General features: G+C 35.9%; 1 protein-coding gene across 2 annotated transcripts; it reads left to right on the forward strand.

The window, feature by feature from the left end:
- Positions 1–9,640: 9,640 nt before the first annotated feature.
- LOC104240387 (uncharacterized) lies at positions 9,641–17,477 on the forward strand. Of its 2 annotated transcripts, XM_009795228.2 has the most exons (7): positions 9,642–9,884; positions 11,059–11,295; positions 13,463–13,571; positions 14,224–14,269; positions 14,388–14,473; positions 16,199–16,257; positions 17,025–17,477. In XM_009795228.2, the coding sequence occupies exons 1-7, from the start codon at positions 9,820–9,822 to the stop codon at positions 17,125–17,127; spliced, it is 705 nt and encodes a 234-aa protein (XP_009793530.1). In that variant the 5' UTR covers positions 9,642–9,819; the 3' UTR covers positions 17,128–17,477. The 2 variants fall into 2 exon arrangements, with proteins under 2 accessions (XP_009793531.1, XP_009793530.1); XM_009795229.2 differs by lacking the exon at positions 16,199–16,257 and having other exon boundaries at positions 9,641–9,884.
- Positions 17,478–22,028: the final 4,551 nt, after the last annotated feature.

A 22,028-nucleotide genomic window follows, 5' to 3' on the forward strand; every position in this document is an offset into this window, starting at 1 on the left:
ATCTATAAACAAGGCTCTACTAGACATGACTTGTAGACTCCCTAGGATAGAACTGCTCTGATACCAAGTTTGTCACGCCCCAAACTTGAAGTTGCGTGGCTGGCACCCGGTGCTGTACTCGGCCCGAGCGTACCACTCTGTAACTGTGGACTCTGGAGAGGTAACCCTCAACTTAGGCCGATAAGGCCATATTTTGAATCGTCTAAAAATAATGTCTCTCTCATCTGTGGGGTAAACATAGCCAAAAGCTCATACATATATATATATATATATATATATAATTGTGGAGGCTGACGAGGCCGTCATGAACATTTACTGATATACAAACTATACAGGACTCGTATACAAGTCTCTAGAAATAACTGAACTATACCATGGTCGGGACAGGGCCTCGACCTACTCATCAATTCTGTATATATAAAATGGACTCCAAGGTCTAGACTTGGCAACTCCGAGGAAGTGGAGCTTACCAACCAAGCTGATGTTTGACTCTATCTGATGGGAGGGTCTGTCCAACTGTCAATGAGGACCTGTATGCATGAAATGCAGCGTCCCCGACAAAAAGGACGTCAGTATGAAATAATTTACCGAGTATGTAAGGCAACATAATAACTGAAAGCTGAAACTGAACTAATAATATAATAACTGAAGGTAACTGGGAGTCAAAGATAATCTAAAGATATGCTTACCTGCAGATACTAACTCAACTCTCTCAATATAGTAAAATGGATGTCCAACCCTATAAGGCTCGGTATATATATATATATATATATATATATATATATATATATACTGCTATGCTGTAGTAGGCTCGCTCATAGGTGCTTTCCCATACTAAGCTCTATATCTCGGCCATTATGGGCTCGCTCATAGGTGCTCGGCCACAGTATGCTTGGTATATAACTAACCATCTGATCAGAGGTTGCCCAATAGGGGCATGTCCATCGATTATAGCTCAATGGTGGTGAAAATACTATAATACTATATATATATATATATATATATATATATAAACTCTCTACTCTCTTGGCTGAAAGAAGACAATACTAAATTGAATATGAAGTCCTGATAAGGGATAATGCTGTAACTTATGAGACTAGAAAAATGTACATAAATTCAGGAATATGAACTTCTCTTTATGTCTCGTTATCAAACATATGTAGTTACTGGATCATGCCAAAATAAAAGAAAGGTTTAGCCTTAACATACCTTAACTCTGTTGAGTCCTTAATACCTTCGATGTTATTCTTCAAACAACTCTACTCAATCTACCACAGCATAAGGAGATTCAAAATCAGTGTTGAGTAAAGGCTAAGTCTGTAACTTAAACTAGTAGCTTGTTTACGTAAATTTGGCAGCATCTCCACTATAACAAGACCTTCCTCTAATACCATATACCAACAAAAACAATAACACAACAATAACAACATGTATGCATCATGTTCCAACCTTATATCCATCACAATATACCACAAAAATAGCCTACACACCCTAATCACTTCATGCATAAAACGATAACCAAAGTAGTGTCCAACAACCTAAAAATGTAACGATGAACGACAAGCCAATCACCCTGCCATTATGTGGTGTTTCTCTACACTCTTTCTCCTCCAAAACTCCATAAAAATAGTAGCAAAATTGACAACCCAACAGCAACACGAAACATCCCACAAAACAGTCCCACAATTCAACAACTCAAAACTGATTTTTCGATTTACTAAAACATGTTTCGACTTGTCTTTTCTTTCAAATTGAGCAACACAACCAACAGTACATAATTAAGACTCTTATCCTATAAAATAGCCATCAATTCAACTTAAAAATAAGTTCACAACTAGCCAATAGTGATGCAACAACAAACAACATACTACTCATTCGAAACTTGCTAGGTCTAGTCTTTACGGTCGAGTTACAACTCGTACAAGCATAGATAATGGAAGGAGGAGCATAAACTTACCTTGGACTGAGTAGAACCATGAAACCTAGTCCTTCTCCAACAAAAATCAGTCCCCCGACGTAGCTACATAAAGGAGAAAGAGAAACTAGCAAGCTGTCCAGGGTTTTCGGCACTAAAATCACATCGTAACATCCGAAATAACCTAGGGTTTGTGTGAGATATTTGGGGAGGAGGTGCAGGGATTCAATCTGATTTTTGGTCTGAGAAATAAGTGAATGAAATGAGTTAATATGTCCTTAAAACACCCCTCTTGTCCAACTTTAGGGCTTTTAATTGTGGCCTCTCCTTTTGGCAAGTAGGTGATGCACCTACTTGTCATATGCCATTCTGCGCAGTCTTGCGAAAATGTGAATATTTATCTACTCAAATATTGTATCAATAAATGGTTTAATCCGTTGAAAACTAGACTCGTAGATATTCAATTTGGTAGGTAGATCATCCCGTAATTCAAAGTACATTGGGAGAAATGCTCATCTACATTTAACCTAATTTTCACCATATTTATGAATGTAACTTGTGATGACCTTTTCCAACTTTTGTTTCACAACTCGCTTGACTTTAAAACATGACACACGACTATCATACGACTAAAATAACTCATAACATAATCTCCTTATAAGGTTAAGCACCCTTGTATCACCCCAAAGTACATGTTATAACATTCCCAATTGTCGACTTTTGACGAAACTTATTTTCTTCAAGTCATTTAGCTTCGAAGCCTTCAAACCCTCTTGGTACTTGGCATTCATGATCTTAAATATTTGTAACCTCCATTGTAACATGATTAACTTACTTTATGTACTTTCAAAGTTGATCTCATTTCTGAGCTTACATCAATTGACTTACGAATACTTTCACTACGAAAACATAGGGTGTAACAGTGATATTGCCAGAAAAGTCATAGAAAAGAACTATCTCGCCAAGAAAATATTGGTATGTGGTATAGGACTTGATGAGTACAACAGAGTCTCAGCCTGTGATTCTGCCAAAGAAATATGGGAAGCATTGCAAACTGCACACAAAGGAACTACTTAGGTTACACAGTCCAAGATTGACATGCTCACCACTGAGTATGAGCTCTTCAGGATGAAGGATGATGAGTCTATACAGGATATGCACACTATATTCACATCCATCATAAATGAGCTTCATTTATTTGGAGATATTATTCCCAAAAACAAGCTTGTAAGGAAAATTCTTAGTGTTCTACCTGGTTCTTGCGAGAGTAAGGTAAATGTCATCACTGAAGCTAAATATCTACAAACTCTAATCATGGATGAGCTGATTGGTAATCTGAAGACATACGAGATGAAAAGAAAGAAAGATAGTAAGAGGAGAGAGCCAAAGAAGGAAAAGAACCTGGTACTCAAAGCTAAAAATAGTAACTCAAGTAAAGAAGATAGTGATATGGCCTATCTTACTAAAAGGTTTCAAAAGATGGTTCGAAGGAATGGTGGTATACCAAAAAGGGCAGTTCAAGTAAGGCAAGGAACAATGATCTCTGTCACAGGTGCGGAAATCCAGGGCATTTCATTAAAGACTGTCCACTTCTGAAATAGGAGCAATATAAACAAAACCCTGACAAAATAGCAAAAGGAACCCGGTTCCAGACAAACGTTTTAGTCGAAAAAGTGCAGCTGACAGTATTGTGAAGCGGGCTCTTGCTTCTTGGGGAGACCCCTCCAGTGAATCAGAAAGGGAATCAGATGCAGAAAACATCTCCATGATGGCAGTGGAAACTGAAGCAACAAAATATGACTCACTGTTCGAGCTGATGGCTCAGTCTGACGATGATGAAGAGGATGAAAATGATGAGGTAAATTTCAGGGATGTTTAGAGAAATCTGAGATCATACTCTTCTAAGAAGTTAAGGTCATTAGCAAATGTTCTAATTGATGCATATTATAGCCTTGATAATGATAAGGAGATCCTGACCATAGAACTAGGAGAAGCTGAACAATCTAGAGATGATCTGGTGGTATGTGTAGTGGACCTAAAGGAGACCATAACTAATCTTAAAAGGAAAAGGAAGTTTTGAATGAAAAAATAAATAGTGTAGAAAATGAGAGAGATGAGTTGATGGTAGTGGTTGTTGATTTGAAGGAAACCATATAAGGTCTTAGCAATGAGAAACACACTCTAGAAGAGAAAATTGCAGCTACTGAGCAAGAGAGGGATGACTTTTTGGTGATAATCATTGACCTAGAGGAAACCATTGAGGGAATCAATTTAGAACATAGGATTGTGAGTCTTGGGAAAGGGAAGGAAGTAGCTAGTGAGACACACATCAAGCTTGAGAAGGAATTAAATGATGTGAAAACTAGTCTATGTGGTGAACTAAAGAAAAATAGGCAACTTCAAGCTGAATTGGATAAAGTAAAAATTGATCTTGAGAAATCTCTGAAGTGGACCTGGTCCTAAGATGTTGTCACTACCATGTGCTTCAACAATAGTGGAAACAGGAAGGGAATCAGGTTCCAAAAGGAGAAAACTCCCTACAACACTCACAACAAGTATGTCACTGTTCCTGATAATTGGTTGTATGGAACTTCAAAGAAAATTGTCAGGCCAGGGTTCAATCTATTCAGAAAAACAAAGTACTTACTGAAAAAGTGACTACTAAAGAGGGACCAGGTACTGCTCACAAGAAACGAATATTGCCTGCATGGACTAGAAAAGCCCTTATCCATCCCTTTTCTCATAACAAGGGACCCAAACTAATTTGGGTTCCTAAATCTAACCCATGATTTATATGTGTAGGGAACAGTGGGAAGAAGTGGACTGCAATGGTTCATGAAAAGTGGATGCTAAAAACACATGACTAGAAACACCATGGTCTGTCTCTCATTGAAAGCCCCAGAAAAGGGAATGTATCCTGTGTATATATATAAAAATAAAGAAAAGTTAGGGGTTACATTCTCAGTGTTGAGAATATGGAAAGTCTATGTCACACTCAATTGATAACGTGTGCTATGTGAGTTTCATGAAGCACAGTCTCTTGAGTGTGTCTCAAATCTATGATAAACAGAGCAAAGTAGAGTTCTTATAAACAATGTGCACAATTACCAATCTGGTAACTGGTGAAGTGGCCTTAGTCACCAAAAGAACAAGAACATCTACTTCGCTGACCTTAAATCCCTACAAACTGGTGATATGAGCTGCTTAAAAGGTTGTTGGCAATGATGCAAAACCTTGGCATAAAGGATTGGAACACTCAAGGCTCTCACTTCTGAATGAACTGTTTTAGAAGAACCTGGTTCGTGGGCTGCCAAATTTAAGATCCACCTGGACATTGCTTGTTAGAGCAAAGGAAGAGACTTTTTAAGTATTTGCGACACTTGTCAGGAAGATCCAAGTGGAGACAGAATTGAAGGAAGCACGTATCATATCTGACCATGGGATAGAATATGTCAATGCAAAGATTTGATGAGTCTTGTAATGGAAATGGGATCACTCACTGTGACTTAGCACCAAGTACTTCACAGCTAAATGGTGATTACTGAAAGCAAGATCAAAACTCTGGAAGACATGGAATGGATAATGCTCATTGACGGGGGAATCGCCAAAAATTTCTGGGCAGAAACAACAAACGAGGCTTGCTACTTGGTGAACAGGTGTATAATCAGATCCCTCCTAAACAAAACCTCTGTTGAGTCGCTCAATGGAAGAAAACCAAAGATAACTCATCTTAGAACCTTTGGATGCAAATACTATTTTGTCAACAACGGGAAGGACTAGCTCGGGAAGTTTGATGTAAGAAGCAACCCTTTTGGGATACTTCCCTCAAAGAAAAGCACACAAAGTCTACAACAAAAAGGCACACTGTGTGGAATAAAGTGTTCATGTGATACTTAACGAGACGCCCCCCATCTAACAAAGGAAGGAACAGTGATGATCAAGAAATGTCCTTGAACCTGCAACGGTTAGAAGTGCGACCACATTTTCCACAATAAAAACACGATGGATTGTTGGGATACTCAAAGTCTATTTCTGCTCTGATTTTGTTCTTGCATTGGTTAGCGTTGTGACCATTTTTACCACAAAGAACGTGAATGAGAGTTTCAGTTCTAATCAAATAATTATGAAAAGCTGTTTGATTTGATTTGACAGAACTATAACTTGTGGATTTTTGTAATCCATTCAGTTGAAGTTGAAGTTCATTAACTTCTTCTTGAAGCATGTCATGATTAATTTCACAAACTTCCAGCTTCAAGGCCCAATCTTTCTTTTCTCTTTGGATTTTTCAGAGTTCATTTAGAACTATTTCAATATCTGCAAGAGCAATATCAACAAATTCCTGAAGTTCATTCTAGTTGGGACATGTAGGAAGACGTGCCTCACTGGTTCCTTCGTATGTCATAAGACCAAGTTCACATGAGTCTTCTTCCTCACCTGCTCCTTCGTCTGCCATGAGTCCAAGCTCTCCTGAGTCTTCATTGTTATCTTCTTTTATGGCCTTGAAAAACATATTTGCAATTTCTTCATGGTCAGATTCTTCTTGGTCACTCCAGGCTCCAAAGGACTTCTTCTTTTGAAGGTTCTTACTGAGCTTCTTCTTCAGTTTGGGACAATCAGCTTGAATGTGTCCATTTTTTCCACATTCATAGCATCTTCCATCATTTTCATTATTCATTCTTCCTTTTTTGAAGTTTGATTTACCTCTCTTATTATTTCTGTTCTCCTCATCATGCTTGTTACAACTTGGAGAGCATGGCTATATTTTCATCCTATTCTCCTCCTTCCTCTTCTTCTTCATCTTCTGGTTCAGCCACAGTTGCTTTAAAAGCAACTATTTTTTTTCTTTTCTTGTTGAATTTGCCTGTCCAAGTGAGTTTTCTCAAAGGCTACTAGATAACCTCTAAGTTCATCATAGGACATTTTGTCAAGGTCCTGACACTCTAGAGCAATGACCTTGGGTTGCCAAATTGTACTTCTAAGAATTTTTCTGACCTATTCTCCGCTCTTTATTATTCTACCAAAGGATTTTAGATCTCCAAGAATTTTGTTGAACCTAGAGAACATTTCCTTTGTTGATTCTTCATACTTCATTTGAAATAGCTCATATTCACGAGCCAAAAGATTTATCCTTATTTCTTTGACCTTGTTGGTTCCTTCATATGTGACCTCCAATTTATCCCACATTTCCTTAGCAGTTTCGCAGCTTGAGATCTTTTCATACTCTTCACCACTGATAGCATTATACAGTAGATTTTTTGCTTTAGCATTCACAATTATGACAGCAGCTTGCTCATCAGTGTAATCATCTAAATCAAGTGGATAGTTGATACTATGACTTGACTATTCTCATCTTTCTTTGGCGGAATTGGAAGATTTTTCTTTTTGATCACCCGCCAAACTTTGATGTCATACGACATGTTGTATGTTTCCGTACAAACTTTCAAATGAGAAAAGTGTTGCACGTTGAAATATAGAGGTCGTACTTGAGAGGTTCCTTCTTGAAATAATACACCAACGACTGTGTTCGATCCTATGATCTTTTCCTCACTAGCTATTAAGAAAAGTTTGTGAGCCTTGCTCTGATACCAATTGAAAGTACAAGAGGGGGGATGGTGAATTGTGGTCTATTAAAATTGGTTGGCTAATTGTAAGTTTAGTCTTTTCTAAGCGAGGAAAATGCCTCTCTAAGAGAAAAACTTTTAATTCTTGACAAGGAAGCCACATAAAATTCTTCTTTGTTGTGTTGCTGTCGTAAAATAGCGTTCTTCATTCCATCGTCAATCTTCCAATTTCTTCCAGTATGCCGCTCCTCCAGCAAGGAGCGGAAGAACAAAGTTTTCTATGGTGATGTCAGAATTTACACCTATTTGTGACTAGGTTTTGCGCAACAAATAGGTAAAGTAGAGACGAACCAAACGAATTGAAAACTAAACAAGACACAACAGTTTTTATACTGGTTCGGTACCGGTTTGGTACTTACGTCTATTTTCCCTTGGGTCACAAGGGTTCTCTAGGATCTTGATAAAGAATTAAAACAGTGATGGTTTAGTGCGTTCACCACCATAAATGATTAGCAACAGTAATTTATGGATGTTGACACAACTCTCTTTTGTGTTCTAACTCTTCCTATCTTGTGACACTAATAAAACTCAAAAATATAGTGTTTGTGCTAAGAACTAGAGAGACTTAGAAGACAGTGTTTGTAGTTGCGTGAATCTTCTTCTTGAGATTGGTATTCTGCTTATAGGCGAGTTTGGGATCCGTTGCAGATTGATCTTGATTGAGGCACTAAACCTTCTAAGAGATTTTACCCAAGGGGTGCCTCCGAATCCTGCACTTAAGATGGCTTAGATTCGTTTATGTCCTTCTTCTTTCATGTGCTCATTTCATGGAGTGATTTGAGGCTTCCATTTGGTTGGATCTTCCAATATAGTCCTTGAGGAGAGGCCTGATATTCTCGAGCTGCACTTGATATGTTTCCTTTCTTAGACAGCCTCGATGACCTTTGATTGACACTGAGATGGCAGGACTAATTTGGTTCCTTTTTGATGGCTTGACTTCCTTTGATTTAGCATCGTCAAATCTTAAATTTCTTTATGATGGCTTGACTTCCTTTGTTTTAGCATCATCAAATCTTCGATCTTATTTCCTATTTGTTGATGCCCTTGGTGGTGCCTTGATACCTACAATCAAAGTAGATAGGATTTAGCTTTGCACAATTGTCATCATTGAAACTTAGAATAAACATGGTTGAGATCTATAATATATCTTATTCGAGACAAATGTGGTTTGGAGCGCGGCAAAGTATCCACGATTTTACATGAAGACAATGCAGCATGCATAACCCAATTAAAGGGAGGATTCATAAAAGGAGATATGATAAAGCACATTTCACCAAAGTTGTTTTTCTCACATGATCTTCAAAAGAATGATGATATCAATGTGCAACAGATTCATTCAAGTGATAATATGGCTGATTTATTTACGAAGTCTCTACCGACATCAACCTCAAGAAGCTAGCGTACAAGATTGGGATGCGAAGGCTCAAAGATGTGAATCGATGTCCTCATCAGAGGGAGTGAATATGCGTTGTACTCTTTTTTCCTTACAAGTTTTTGTCCTACTGGATTTTTCTTGCTAGGTTTATAATGAGGTAATCAAAAGGTGTATTTCTAAATATGTGTACTCTTTTTCCTTTTCTAGAATTTTTTTTCACTGGGTTTTATTTTAGTTAAGGTTTTAACGAGGCACATTATCTGTTGAATAGACATTCAAGGGGGTGGGGGTGTTATAAATAGTATTTAAGGTGAATGTCTATATTTTAGAGAGATCCTAGGGTTTTTAATTTGTGGCTAAGTCTTTTTTTCCTTGTAAATAGAGGGGTTCTATTCCATTGTAATTCCTCCCAAAATTAATAAAAATTCTCTCACTACTTTTCTGTGCATACTCTTCTTTCTTCTTTTATTGTTTTATTACAGAGACAACTATTTTTAGTAACGACGATGGTTAATACGAGACGGAGAGTATATTATATGTATATTTTATTTTAAATTAATATACATTTGGGGCGACTATATTAATTAAAAAATCCAATTGATTTCGCTTATTTTGGAAGGGGGTAATAAATTAATAATTGGTGGACCAAAATGGATATTTTGGGACAAGGCAGGTCGTGTTGATTGCTGAAGTAGTCCACGTGAATGGATGATATATATGGTGATGAGCCTAACTGCCAAACAAGAGAGGAAGAGCTAATGTGCACACACCCACTTTCCCGGGTAAAACATCACAACAATTCCTTCAATATAATTCCTCTTCTCTTTGGCTGCAACTATAAAACTTACCATGGCATTAAACTTACTTTGAAGCTTAGTGGATAGCTGCTCGTGAAGAAGTAGTTAGTTATGAGGGTCATTCAAACTGCTGGGTCTAATTACTCATTTCTCCTCCAACAATGCTCCTTTTCCAGGTGAATTTATTCTTCTTCTACCCCAATTGTTATATTTTTTGGAGTTCTACTATGTAAAATTATGATATTACTGTTCTTGTTGGGTCAGAGTGGGGGTGGGGCGTGGGGGTGGGGGTTGGAGGGTTAGCGTCATTTTTGTTTCATGTCTTGACCTTGGAAAGTTTGTTGATATGGTTTTAATTCAGTCATAATAGAATCAAGATAATTTTCACCAACTTGTTTCCATTTAACTAGAAATTTCTTCATCATCAACGACAACAACCCAGTGGAATCCCACAATTAGGGTTTGGAGAGGATAGTGTGTACGCGTACCTTAACCCTACCTATGAAGTAGAGAGGCTCTTTCCTAAAGACCCTAGGCTCAAGAACGTTAAAAATGGAGCAATAGAGAAACAATAGTAACAATAAGGTAATAAGACCGTGGAAACAAATAATGCAACGAGTAATGACAGAGATCCAGGGATACGAAACTGCAAGAATAGTGTCAATCCTACTGCTAATACGGACACATAGTATAGAAACAAGGGACTAGGAATAGGAAAGTACCCGACTACTACTACTACTTGTAAGACCACCCTAATTTTCGACCTCCATACCTTTCTATCGAGGGTCATGTCCTCAGTAAGCTGTAGCTGAGCCATGTCCTGCCTAACTAGAAATTTCATGTTTTCAGAAATATATATGTCTAATGTTTGACTTAATTTCATTACTTGTTGTGAGCCTTATGCTTTATAAATGTTTTACAATGATAAAGAATAGAAAAGTAAAGGCGCGAAGGACAGAAAGGGAATGGTTGTGTATCTAAACAAATACAAAACTATTAAAAAGATATTTTTACACAAATAGCCGGCTGATTCACATTTTACTTTTCCTAGCCGGTTTACATTGATTATACACGGTTATATACATATTATGCATGGATTATACATATATTACACATTCACCGGCTATTGTTAGTTTAAGCAATTGGGCGGGTGGGTGGCTATTTAGGTTAATTCTTCTATTAAAATAGTATATAACTATCACTGGTCTCCTTCTACTTCCCTTCAACCCTGTTTCCTTCCAACCACACTCCTAATGTTCAAATTCATGTTACGGAATAGTAAGCGTTCGGTTTTTTTTTCCTTCTGTTCTCTTCATGCTATGGCTAATATAAAGCTGGTATTTGTTTCAGGAAGAGAATTGGAGTCGTCGAAGTGATCAAGTCTAATTTGTCAGACTCAGATGCCAAGAGAGCAAACCTTTCTGCCAGGAAGAAAGAAAGAATTAAGCTTCCCAAGCATGACGGTATTGGTGGAGATAATATATCATTTCATATAAGTGAATTTCTGAGCCATAAATCTGGTGTTGAAGCAATGTTGAACAAAAGAGCTTTGCAAAGCTTTGAATCTATTGATTCTAACATGTACAGGTAAGGATTTGTTTCGTCTTGTCTAGTGTCTTGGTCCAAGGACATTCCATCTTGCTCTTCTATCTTTTCTTCTTGCTGTGTGAAACTATTGCATTTTAACCAACTTGAACAATTTTTTTACTATTGTGGCTAGATGTCAAGTAGTTTTCGAGTTATCTGTTCATGTATTGACAAAAACATTGAATCCATTCATTCATACTTGTCGTCGTTACATAGAAAAGAAGTTTTTTGCAGAACAAACGCCACTGTGCAAAGAAATGAATTTGATCGAACTATTAAGCCTCTAAACAAGTGTTAGAGTACTGAAAAAGTTAAACCATTTCATACAGTTTTATGAATACTCTTATACTTCTATTGGTATATGAACCATAAAAGAGATGGCATTAGGCTCTATGCTGCATTCTAAATGACTTAAGGATCCACTTTTTGCACGGACAGATCCTGAAATATGAGTTGTATGATTACTATCAATTTAACCAATTAGTACTTGTAGTTTTTGGTACCTTCAGAAGTTTGTTTCTGAGATTCCGTAGTAGCTAGGAAAGGCTTAAAGATTTCTAAGCTTTGTTAATAGGTGTTGCCTAAGAACCACCTGAAATTTGTTGACTTAACCTGATTCTTGCTTTCATGTACTATTGTCCTTATCATTTGTTCAACGGCGTGAGACTTGGTTTATTTTGCTTTTCTGCTTCGGAAATCTTCATATATGCTAGCTGTAGATTCTTGGTCTATGCTAGTTTTGCAAACAAATAATCGTTTGGTATATCTGCCCCCTCCCTGCTAACATGCGGTACTTCAAAAGAAGAAAGTAATTTAGCCCCTCTGCTTGTGATATCAAAATAAGCTTATAACCTAATCATTTTTGGTAATTAAAAGCTAATTAGCTAACTGGTTCTCACTGCAAGGCCACCACCTTAAACCAAAACTTACCTTTACTGTTTGTAACTTAAGAAAGAACTGCCTGTTTGGCTGTTATCCCACTAGGAAAGATGATATAACTTAAAACTGCGGCTAAATGAATTGAAAGCTAATTCTTATGATCGTCCAATAATACTAACCAAGTTGCAACGGAAGTTTTCAAGAGCCAACTGATTGTGAATTGAGTAACAGGCAATGAAATGTGCAAAATCAGCAGCTTACGCGACCAAACTGCAGTGACAACCAAGCAAGATCTTCTGATGAATTCTTCTGACGGCTAAAGTATAACTGTATCTAAACGAGCATTCTACCCTAAAGCATAGAGGATGACCAATGAATTCCAGTAATGACTAATCAACAATGGACATTCTAAGTGGCCTAACTTCTTACTCAGATAGTGAGCAAAATATAGAGACCTGGTGCTGTTGTTGGATAGATGATTAGAGTTTATCAACATAAGATAGATGTTATGTGATGATTAATATTCTTAATACAGATACTTTATAAAAATTTGGTAAACTCCAGCCTTTAAACCCCCCTCCCCAAGGCCCTATCATGTTTTTTTCTTATTTTCCCCTTGTGACTCAAACTCTCAAGCTCTTGGTTGGAAGCGAAGGGTTTTATCACTTGAGTAACCCTTTCTTTCCTTCTCGAATGGAGATATCAAACAACTTGGGGTAAATTTAATAATTCTCTTCTCTCCTTTTAGTCTGCGGATATTACTTCCCATTATTTAACATACTTAACTAAATGGAGGAGATGATATGCTTAATTAGGTTCTCTAACTATTTGGGGGAGTAGATTTCAATTCCACTAGGTAATTATCAGTCTATACCTGAAATGGAAGTGTGTAAATTGAGAAGATATGAAATCCTCAAGAACTATCCTGCATGAGAAACTTTCATGTACCTCACATAAGGTTAACGTTTGGCATATTTCCTGTGTTTCTTGAGGTATCCATAAAAGATATGGCAAGGCAAAAGTAAGAGCGAAATTCAACATAGATAAGGAGATTTGGATAGAACCGTTCGGTAGAACCGTCAAATAATCACATTATGAAAAATGGTTTGCAGCCACTGAGAGTTTCAACTACTTTGGCGCCTTTTCAGTTTGTGATGGATAATCAGAAATGTTCATGTATTGATACCAGATACTTACTATTTGTAAGTGAAAATAGTTCATCTTCTTCTTGCCAGCCCATACATCCCAAATAAGAGTTATAAGATATTGCTGAGTATGTTACTTGCAGGTGTACTCTACCACAAGTTCAACTTCTGAATTTTGAAGTTGCCCCTGTTTTGATTTTACAAGTGAACCCAACCAGCGAAGACTGCACTGTGGAGATGTTGTCTTGCAAGGTAAGGCTCCCAAAGACTGCGTAGGTAATAAGCATAGATTGATTCTACCTCAAGTATAATATCCCTGATTCTGGAAACATCGCCAACCTAAGGAAGCAGTATCTGTGATGTGCTGTTCAATGCCTCTTTCTTTGAGACCAAGAATCTTCCAAAGTTTCAATCACACTTGAAATGTTTCATGAGCTAGCTAAACGCATGGAAATGTTTAGTTGTCTGAAAATGATATTATGTTGTGTGATCACCAGTTAATATAATTGCTATGGGGATTAAAATATTCGCAGTTGCAGCTACTGCTTTTAATCTAGTTAGTACCATCGAAGAAGAATTTTATCTGGAGTGATATAGAGAGGAGGAGATAAAAGAGTGTAGTTAAGGGTTAATTTCCCGATGATTGAACAAGCAAGAGGACAGCTTTCTTCTGGACATTAGCTTCTCCCACGTTTAACTTAATAATTCTTCTTTGTAAATGAGTCTTGCATATATATTCATCAACCTTCCTTTCGAATACACGTAATTAACTAAAGGAAAAATAAAACCTGATAGCTTAAGATTAATCGCTAATATGTACAACCATCATCTGCTGAGATTCTACGTTTCTTAAATTAGTTATCGTTCAAGAAGTTGATATGTAAGTGCCTAATGTTCATTGCAGTTTGAGGGTTCTGATTTGGTAGAGCAGCAGAATGACCACTTTTCAGGTATATCAAAACAAGATTAGAGCATGACATTGTTATTAAATTGAACGAAAATGGGCTTTTGTAACATACTTAGAATTTATAATTACATGTTTACACATGCAACTTTTTTAACTTGCAGCATCAATGGTAAACCGTATAACGTGGGAAACAGTTGGATCTCAGCCTTTCCTAAATGTTGATGTGAAATTAAATATCTCTCTTGAGGTTATTCTCTCTCTCTTTCCTCAGAATGTTTTATGCTTATTCTCATGCCAAATTTCCTGTGATAGATGTCGGAAAATTTCTCAGAAAGAAAAGGCTACCCTATTTTACATTATCACTTTAGCAGTACTGATTTTTCTTCTTAGAATTTCTCCAGGACAGTCTCAATCTGAATGTTGCAAGTGTTATTCTTCATTCTTAGTTTTGACAGCATCGCTTGCAAATAATATGATTACAGATGGAGTTGATATGGGGAACGGGAAGAGCCAAATTTATGATTTAAGTTCAATGGGTTTAACCTTAGTATTATGGGTTTAGACCTACTATTTATTGCAATTTTAGTGGATTTTATACATAAATTTATGTTCTGCGTTGAAAGTAATGGGTTCAGATGAACTCGGTGTCCGAGTGCTACATCCACCATTGGGAACAGATGAGGGATTAAAGGCTAAGTTGCTTTGACAGGACAGTTTAGGTGTTGCACCCTTGTCGATAAGACACTAGTATAGATATGGGTATGGGATCCGTACCGGATCTGGTCAAACAATTTTGGGTACTTTGACCACGATGGACGAAAAAAATTGAGACGAGATACAATTTGATTCCCTAAATCAGAACCAAAACTAGGGTAGCATGACCTTATCTAGAAAATTAATCCTTTACTTATCTACAGTTTGAGATTAAAAAAGAAATCCACAGTTTACAAGCTATACGTAAGTAGTACACAAAATTTCTCATAATTAAGAGATTTTTTTATTTTTTTCATTTTTCTGGAAACAAGCTCTCTATCCTCCAAGGTAGGGATAAGGTCTGCGTATACACTACCCTCCCAAAACCCCACGGTGTGGTATAATACTGGGTATGTTGTTGTATTTTTTTGAATTATTTTTAGCCGGATCCCCGCTCCCATCTCCGTACTAAGATCTGTATCCCACACACGTGTCAGACACCCGCACCCGTGTCCGAGCAACTTAGGTTAAAGGAGTACAAAGTTGAAGGTAGACAGCATGAATATGCTCGTGCATGTTTACATACATGCAGCAAGGGATAAAGAGAACCACTTCCTTGTCCTAATACCCGACGTACAATATAAAACCTTTTCCTATACTAACCAGGAAAAATAAATGTTGCTCCTTCTTAGAATCATAGCTGCCTTTCAGTTCTCATTGCTTATTTACACCTTTGGAACAGTTGGGAAAAAGTACTTTTACCATGCCATCCATAAAACAGTCAGAAAGTAGAAGCCTTATTATCAAGAATGTTAGATTGATAGCACATAATACAGGGGTGGAGGAACAAGCCGAACTACGGGTTCGGCTAAACTCTGTAGCTTTTGCTCAAACAATCTATTTGGTGTTTAAAATTCATCAAATATGTACAAATGTTAAATTTAGAACCCCGTCATTAACACTTGAAGTCGTGTACTAAAATCTAGAACCCATAAGGTTGCAATCATGGCTCCGTCTCTGACATTATATGCGGGATATAACATGATTTGATGGGTTCTGAAATCTATCAATAATCTCCAGACTGTTGTCCCTCTCCAGAAAACCGAGGTCTAAATGTATTTGAATGAGTAGATTCTTTTAGTGAAACTTATTGTTAATCAGAGATATATTTCCTTTGAATCTCTACGACATTCCAGTACAATTATCATATTGACGAGAAAACTTTCTTGTATATTATGATCCTCTCAATGGAATTTGTCACCTTAGATTGTATTTGCAGATATATACCATGCCATTTACCATGCTGCCTACTTCTGCTGTTGAGAGTCCCGGTAACTTGTGAGTCTTTTGCTAACTTTGCTTTACTCTCTGTGATCACAAAGAGTTTTAGAAACAAAAATTGTAATGTAAATTAGATATTAACCAAACTCTGTTCATTGACGTGTGTTTTCCTGTACCTGGATTTTTCTTAGAGTAAGGACCATATTAAAGTAATGTAAATAATCGGAGTGTCATACAAGGTTTTTGCTCTGATTTAGACATGAAACCTTTTGCACCAAGCTTGGTCCATCTCATTTGAACCTAAATACATCTGCATGTTTCCATTTGCCAAGTTCTATCGATAATTCCTTCACTCCAGAAGTTAAGGTGATCATGATTAGTTAGCACAGACACTTTTTCTTGATCATTTCAGCATATAAATGAACATAGACGTCTTCATAGAGCCCTTACTTGCTGTAAGGGTGACAAATTCCCGCAATAAACTTTTCTTGGTATTGACCTCGTGGAACAGCCATTTCCATTGGATAGATTCCTTGTAAAAGTGCTTTATACAACATAGCTTAAACTTGATATTAAATGTCTTGATGATTCTTTTTATGGGACTTGTCGCTACGGACATCAGTTGAACAATCTTTATCATGTTGAAAACAAAGTTCTGCAGACAATCTAATAGTTTCAAAATGAAATGATATTTCAATCGTAAAAAATAGAAATGACCCTCACAATTTTTATACTCATTATACATCTTTAAGAATTCTAAAATACCTATTTCTGTAACTTTTGAATTTCATCTCAATCCTTATCACGAACTATGTTTCACACAGAATGATGCAGGCTTTAGTGGACAGGCTAGTACCGTTGCTTTTGCAACAACTGCTTCAAGATTATGACAACTGGGTTCAGCAACATCAGAAATCTCTGTCGTGAATCCAACTCCTTTATACCTGAGTAAGTTAACTACATTTATGGCTTGGTGAGGAAAATATAATGAAACTCCGTCTAGCTACAATACTCCATGTGAGCCCGTTTGCTCCATCCTTGGTGGGTAAGTTTAGCCACCCAGACAACTGTACTTGTGGGTTGTTGGCTTGTTGCAAGCTTTCAACTGGGTGGTGGACTAGTCTAGGTGCCCAAGCTGGTTCGAACATCAATCATATCTATAAAGTGTATGAAATTCCATACTTCCAAGGTCCAAGTGTAAGCTGCCTATTTGATGCTCATTTCTTTGTGCAAAATGTCAATCATCTTTAGTGATATCAATTCATTCAAGTCTGTCAGGTCGCCGGTGTCTGAAGTCATCGTAAGCTTGCTACATGCTAACTTGTTTTCTTTTCTTTCAAAAGCAGACCATGTTCTCCTCTGTTTAATCCTTCGCAAAAGGACCATTAACTGTATGGAGATTAGTGTTGGTAAGGGGATTAAGGAACAACAGCAACACATGTTCAACTCTAAGAATGTTGTTCATGGTAAATTAGAGTAGTAAAGGTTGCAACACATGCGATTTTTCTGGGGCTGCGGCTGACCGCTTATCTTGGCAACACAGCCCATATAGTTTGTCATACTAAAATTGAGATAAACCGATGGCAAAGTAATCGCCCTCATTAATAGAAGAGCTCATGCACATCAGTAAAATCTTCACAATTACTTGTCCAAAAAATAAAAATAGAAGAACGGATGTGTATGCTAAAGCTAGTGCTAGACCTGTATGTATGCATATCTTCCATTCCTCGACGCCTTTAGCATAATATATTGGCCATTTCCGCTCGGAAAAGACCGAGCTTTAAGGTTTTTCAAATCAGTATTCGAAGCAACATGCTTGGGAAGGCAACGCAATCTAAATTCACCAGAAGGAAATAAATGCATACAAAGGCGAATCCAGGATATAGAGGCTCCGAGTGGCACTAATTTTGAATGTGGTCATGTTACAATTTACATTATCTAAAAGGGTATAAACTTAATCGGTCTATTTGAGTTTCGGTTCAGGTTATTCGTTTTTGGAGTTAATATAAACAAATCGGTCAAGCAAAAAGATTATGTAATAATTATGAAACTTGGAAAAAAGCATAAAAATTCAACTGGATTATGCATTTTGTACAAGAAAAAAGGCTCGATATCACTTTATATTTAGATACTTAGCAAAAACTTACACTAATAAGCACTCTAAACATTAAAACAGAATTAAGTTTACAGATATTTTTTAATTTATATTTTTTATGAAAATTATCTCACTTGATATTATATGCAATTATCCTACTTTAGAGCAATTTGACAACAAAATAAACTTTCATCATTGATTATAACAATACTTATCCTAAGGATTTTTTTTAATTATTATTTTGGTTTCTGCTAATAGATTACCAGAGTTGTGGTCCTGAAAAGATAGTTAATTTTCATTATTTATTGATAAATCACGGAGGAGTTAGAAAAGTGCAACAATGGGTTTTCTTTGAATAGATTTGTGAAAGAATTTTTTTTATATCTTCCTTTAAATGCTTAAAGGAAAGAAAAAGACAAAAGAAATTTCAAAAAAGAGCAATTAAGGAGAGAGAAAGAAGAAACAAAAGATCCTCTTGTAATTGCAGTTGTCTTAAATGCACCAAACAAACACCTTGAGATTTTTTATTACTGAGGGTGCCACTTAAATAATTTGTATACATTCCTTATATATATATATATATATATATATATATATATATATATATATATATATATATATGTATACATACATACTATTGTGTAGTCTCGGCTAAAATGTGCGGGTGGCGTAGCACCCCGTCCCTTACACATAGGTCCACCCCTGAATGCATATTGTAAAGGGGTTTTGGCACAGTTACCCATAAAAACAAAAATATTTACCCTTGTCTACCCATTTATTTTTCTACCCATAAACTAATTACATTTCCTACCATAGTAGTTTTTGTGGGGAATTTTTTCTTTATTCTCCAATTCTTTTTTATTTCTATGCTTCTTTTCTTTTCTTTTTTTCTTTTTTTTCTTTTCTCCTTTTCTTTTTTCTCGTTTTCTTCTTATTTTTTTCTTTTTTCGTTTTCTAATTTCATTTAATTTCTTTTTTTATATTCTTTTCCTTTTCATAATATAATTTCATTTACTGTTTTCACTATTTTGTATTATTCTTTTTTTTTATGTTATTACTAAAGAAAAATCAAATTGTGTACCAATTAAATGTAGCTAATACAATAAAAAAATATTAACTAACATATGATACTACTATAGTATATAGCTATACCAACAGGGTATACAATTGTACGCAGAGAGTTAAAAAAATTAATTCAATTATTAAACTGAAATAATATTAGTTGTCAATAAAATTTTCAAAAAAATTCTAAAAGGATCTAATTGTAAGAGTATACCGTTACATTATATAACATACTATAATTTTATTTTATTTTTGCATTTTCAATTTGCCCCCCACGCTGGGTAAAAGCTTAAAGCAAATTAAAAGGGAAAAGGCAAGTGAATTTACGGGGTAATAAGTGTACTATTATAGTATATTGTATACTATTACAGCATACTGTTACAGTATATTGCATATTATTACAGTATACTATAACAATATATTGTATAATAGTATACTGTTGCAGTATAACTATATACTCATAGTATTTTGTATACTGTAGCGGTATACTGTTAGGTAATTGTGTTCTTCTTCGATTATTACAATAATACTGTTACAGTATATTGTAAACTATAATAGTATATTGTTGTTGTATAGCTGTATACTCCTACAACATATTGTATACCGTACCAGTATACTATTGGGTAGGTGTGTTCTTCGATTTTCAGCTGAAAATTTCGATCTCAATCACCTCAAATCAGCTCCAAATGCTATCAAATTTCAGTATGAACTTCCTGAAGGTATTATAAGTAATATTTAACAGCACCCACTTTGAATCAATCAAAATCTTCAAAATAAAAATTTTAAGCGAAGGTAAGAGCACGAGCTAGGGAAAGAACAATCAAGAAAAGTGGAGCATAATTGAAACTAGCCATTTTCGTTAGTGGAACAGGATTGATCCACATAATCTTCGTTAATTTGAGCGTTGGTAATAAGAAGGTCAAAATCTTTACCCCTACCAAAATGCTTGGATTCAAATATTTTTAATTTCAAATTCCCAACAAAAATAAATTGATGAAGAATTGGAATTGAATCATAATCTTTAGCACTTTTATACTTCAAATATACAGCCATGATTGAATTCTTTTTCCTAGAAAAAAGAAATCAAGAACAATAATAACAAAGATGTCATGTTGTCAAGAATACGATAGGCCTAGTTCAAAATATTGAAATACAAATAGAATCGATACAGAGTTGAACCAAAATAACACCAAACAGATTCACAGAATCGTATCAGCTAATTCTCTTGACGAACTCACAATTCTTCAACAGGCTTCAGTCAGCACTAGGGTTTCAATTTGGACCCAGCACGAACAATAACCAATTCAAATTCATAGACAGAAAACGCCGAGAGTTTAGATGGATGAAATTGAATCAAAGCATTGATTCTTCAAACGTACGCACAACAGGGAACACGAGTGAAACTACATGTGGATCAATATGTGCCCTCGTCCAAATTCTCAGTGTTGAAAGAAGAGCTATTTTAATAGAATAAATAAATAATCGGGTAAATAGTTTGGGCCGCATGGGTAGAAGTAGTTAATAGTTTGGATCTGAGTATTAAAGGATAAATAGTTTGGAATTAATGGGTATAAAGTGAGATTACCCCTTCTGTAAATGGGCGTGTGGACCTTACCTCATAAGGAAGCCCACTGTAGCACACCCTCCCAAACAGGAAATCATAAAAGAGTTAAAAGAATGGCAATAGAAGAGGAATCATTACTTATGGTTAGCCCCAAGGTTTCACATATTGATTTTGATGATAACAAATCAACGTAAGTTTTAATCAAAGAACATTTAGTAGTGATAAATTTTTGCACGGGTTTATTTAGTAGAAAAAGATTTGGTTGGACTTTGGTTATAGAAGAAATAATGACATCAAAGAGTTGAATGGAAATCTATGAACAAGAATAGAAGTCTTGCAATTAAGGAAATAAGCAAGGATGGAAAGGGGACAAGTCTGTTGAAAATCAAGGAAGAAGAAATCACAAAGGAATCTGGAACGAGACTACAAGGAAGTGCTTTTATTAAGGATTTCTAGCTTGCTAAAACCTTGGCCAGAATATTTTGCAAGAAGACTTGAAGTAATATTGATCACACCAAAGAAGGAAGTTTACATGCCGGAGGAAGAAAATTCAATACAAGAAAGATTCTTATATACAACAATCAAGAATAATATTGAAGAGATCCAAGGTTGATTCTTTACTACAGGAAGGACCATGATTTTGTAGAGTATCAATCACAAAAACCTCAAGTCCAGTAAGGGATCCACAAATCAAGCCAGTAAAAGATCCAGGTTCAAGAAGATACATATGTGACCAGATTTTAGATAATACAAATCAAGATCCAGTAGAAGGAAGAGGATCTTGAATTTCTATCGGGTTATCTAAATAAAAGCTAAATTTTTTACAACCAGAAACCTATCATAAGAAGAAGATTTTAGAGTTATTTTCGGAAAACTCTATAAGGCATATGATGTCTAGGTTCAGTGATAGATTAGGAAATGTGAGAAATATTTTGGACAAACAATGAAGATGCATCCAGCAAGAATAAATTTTGATTCGTACTTCGCCAAAGAAGGAAATATTCAAATCTAAAGGGAGATTGGTACTACAATGAAAAAGAAATGAATATAAATGAAATAAAAAAATCCAACCTGTTGGAAGTACCAAAAATATAAAGGCAATTATAA

This window comes from Nicotiana sylvestris, chromosome 8 (assembly GCF_000393655.2).
Source record: "Nicotiana sylvestris chromosome 8, ASM39365v2, whole genome shotgun sequence".
Classification (NCBI taxonomy): domain Eukaryota; kingdom Viridiplantae; phylum Streptophyta; class Magnoliopsida; order Solanales; family Solanaceae; genus Nicotiana; species Nicotiana sylvestris.

Excerpts from the sequence above, each read along its gene's own strand:
- LOC104240387 (XM_009795228.2), top strand. The coding sequence starts at position 9,820 with ATGAGGGTCATTCAAACTGCTGGGTCTAATTACTCATTTCTCCTCCAA. Across the intron at positions 14,270-14,387 it reads GCAGAATGACCACTTTTCAG|CATCAATGGTAAACCGTATA; the intron begins GTATATCAAAAC and ends TTTAACTTGCAG. Across the intron at positions 14,474-16,198 it reads AATTAAATATCTCTCTTGAG|ATATATACCATGCCATTTAC; the intron begins GTTATTCTCTCT and ends TTGTATTTGCAG.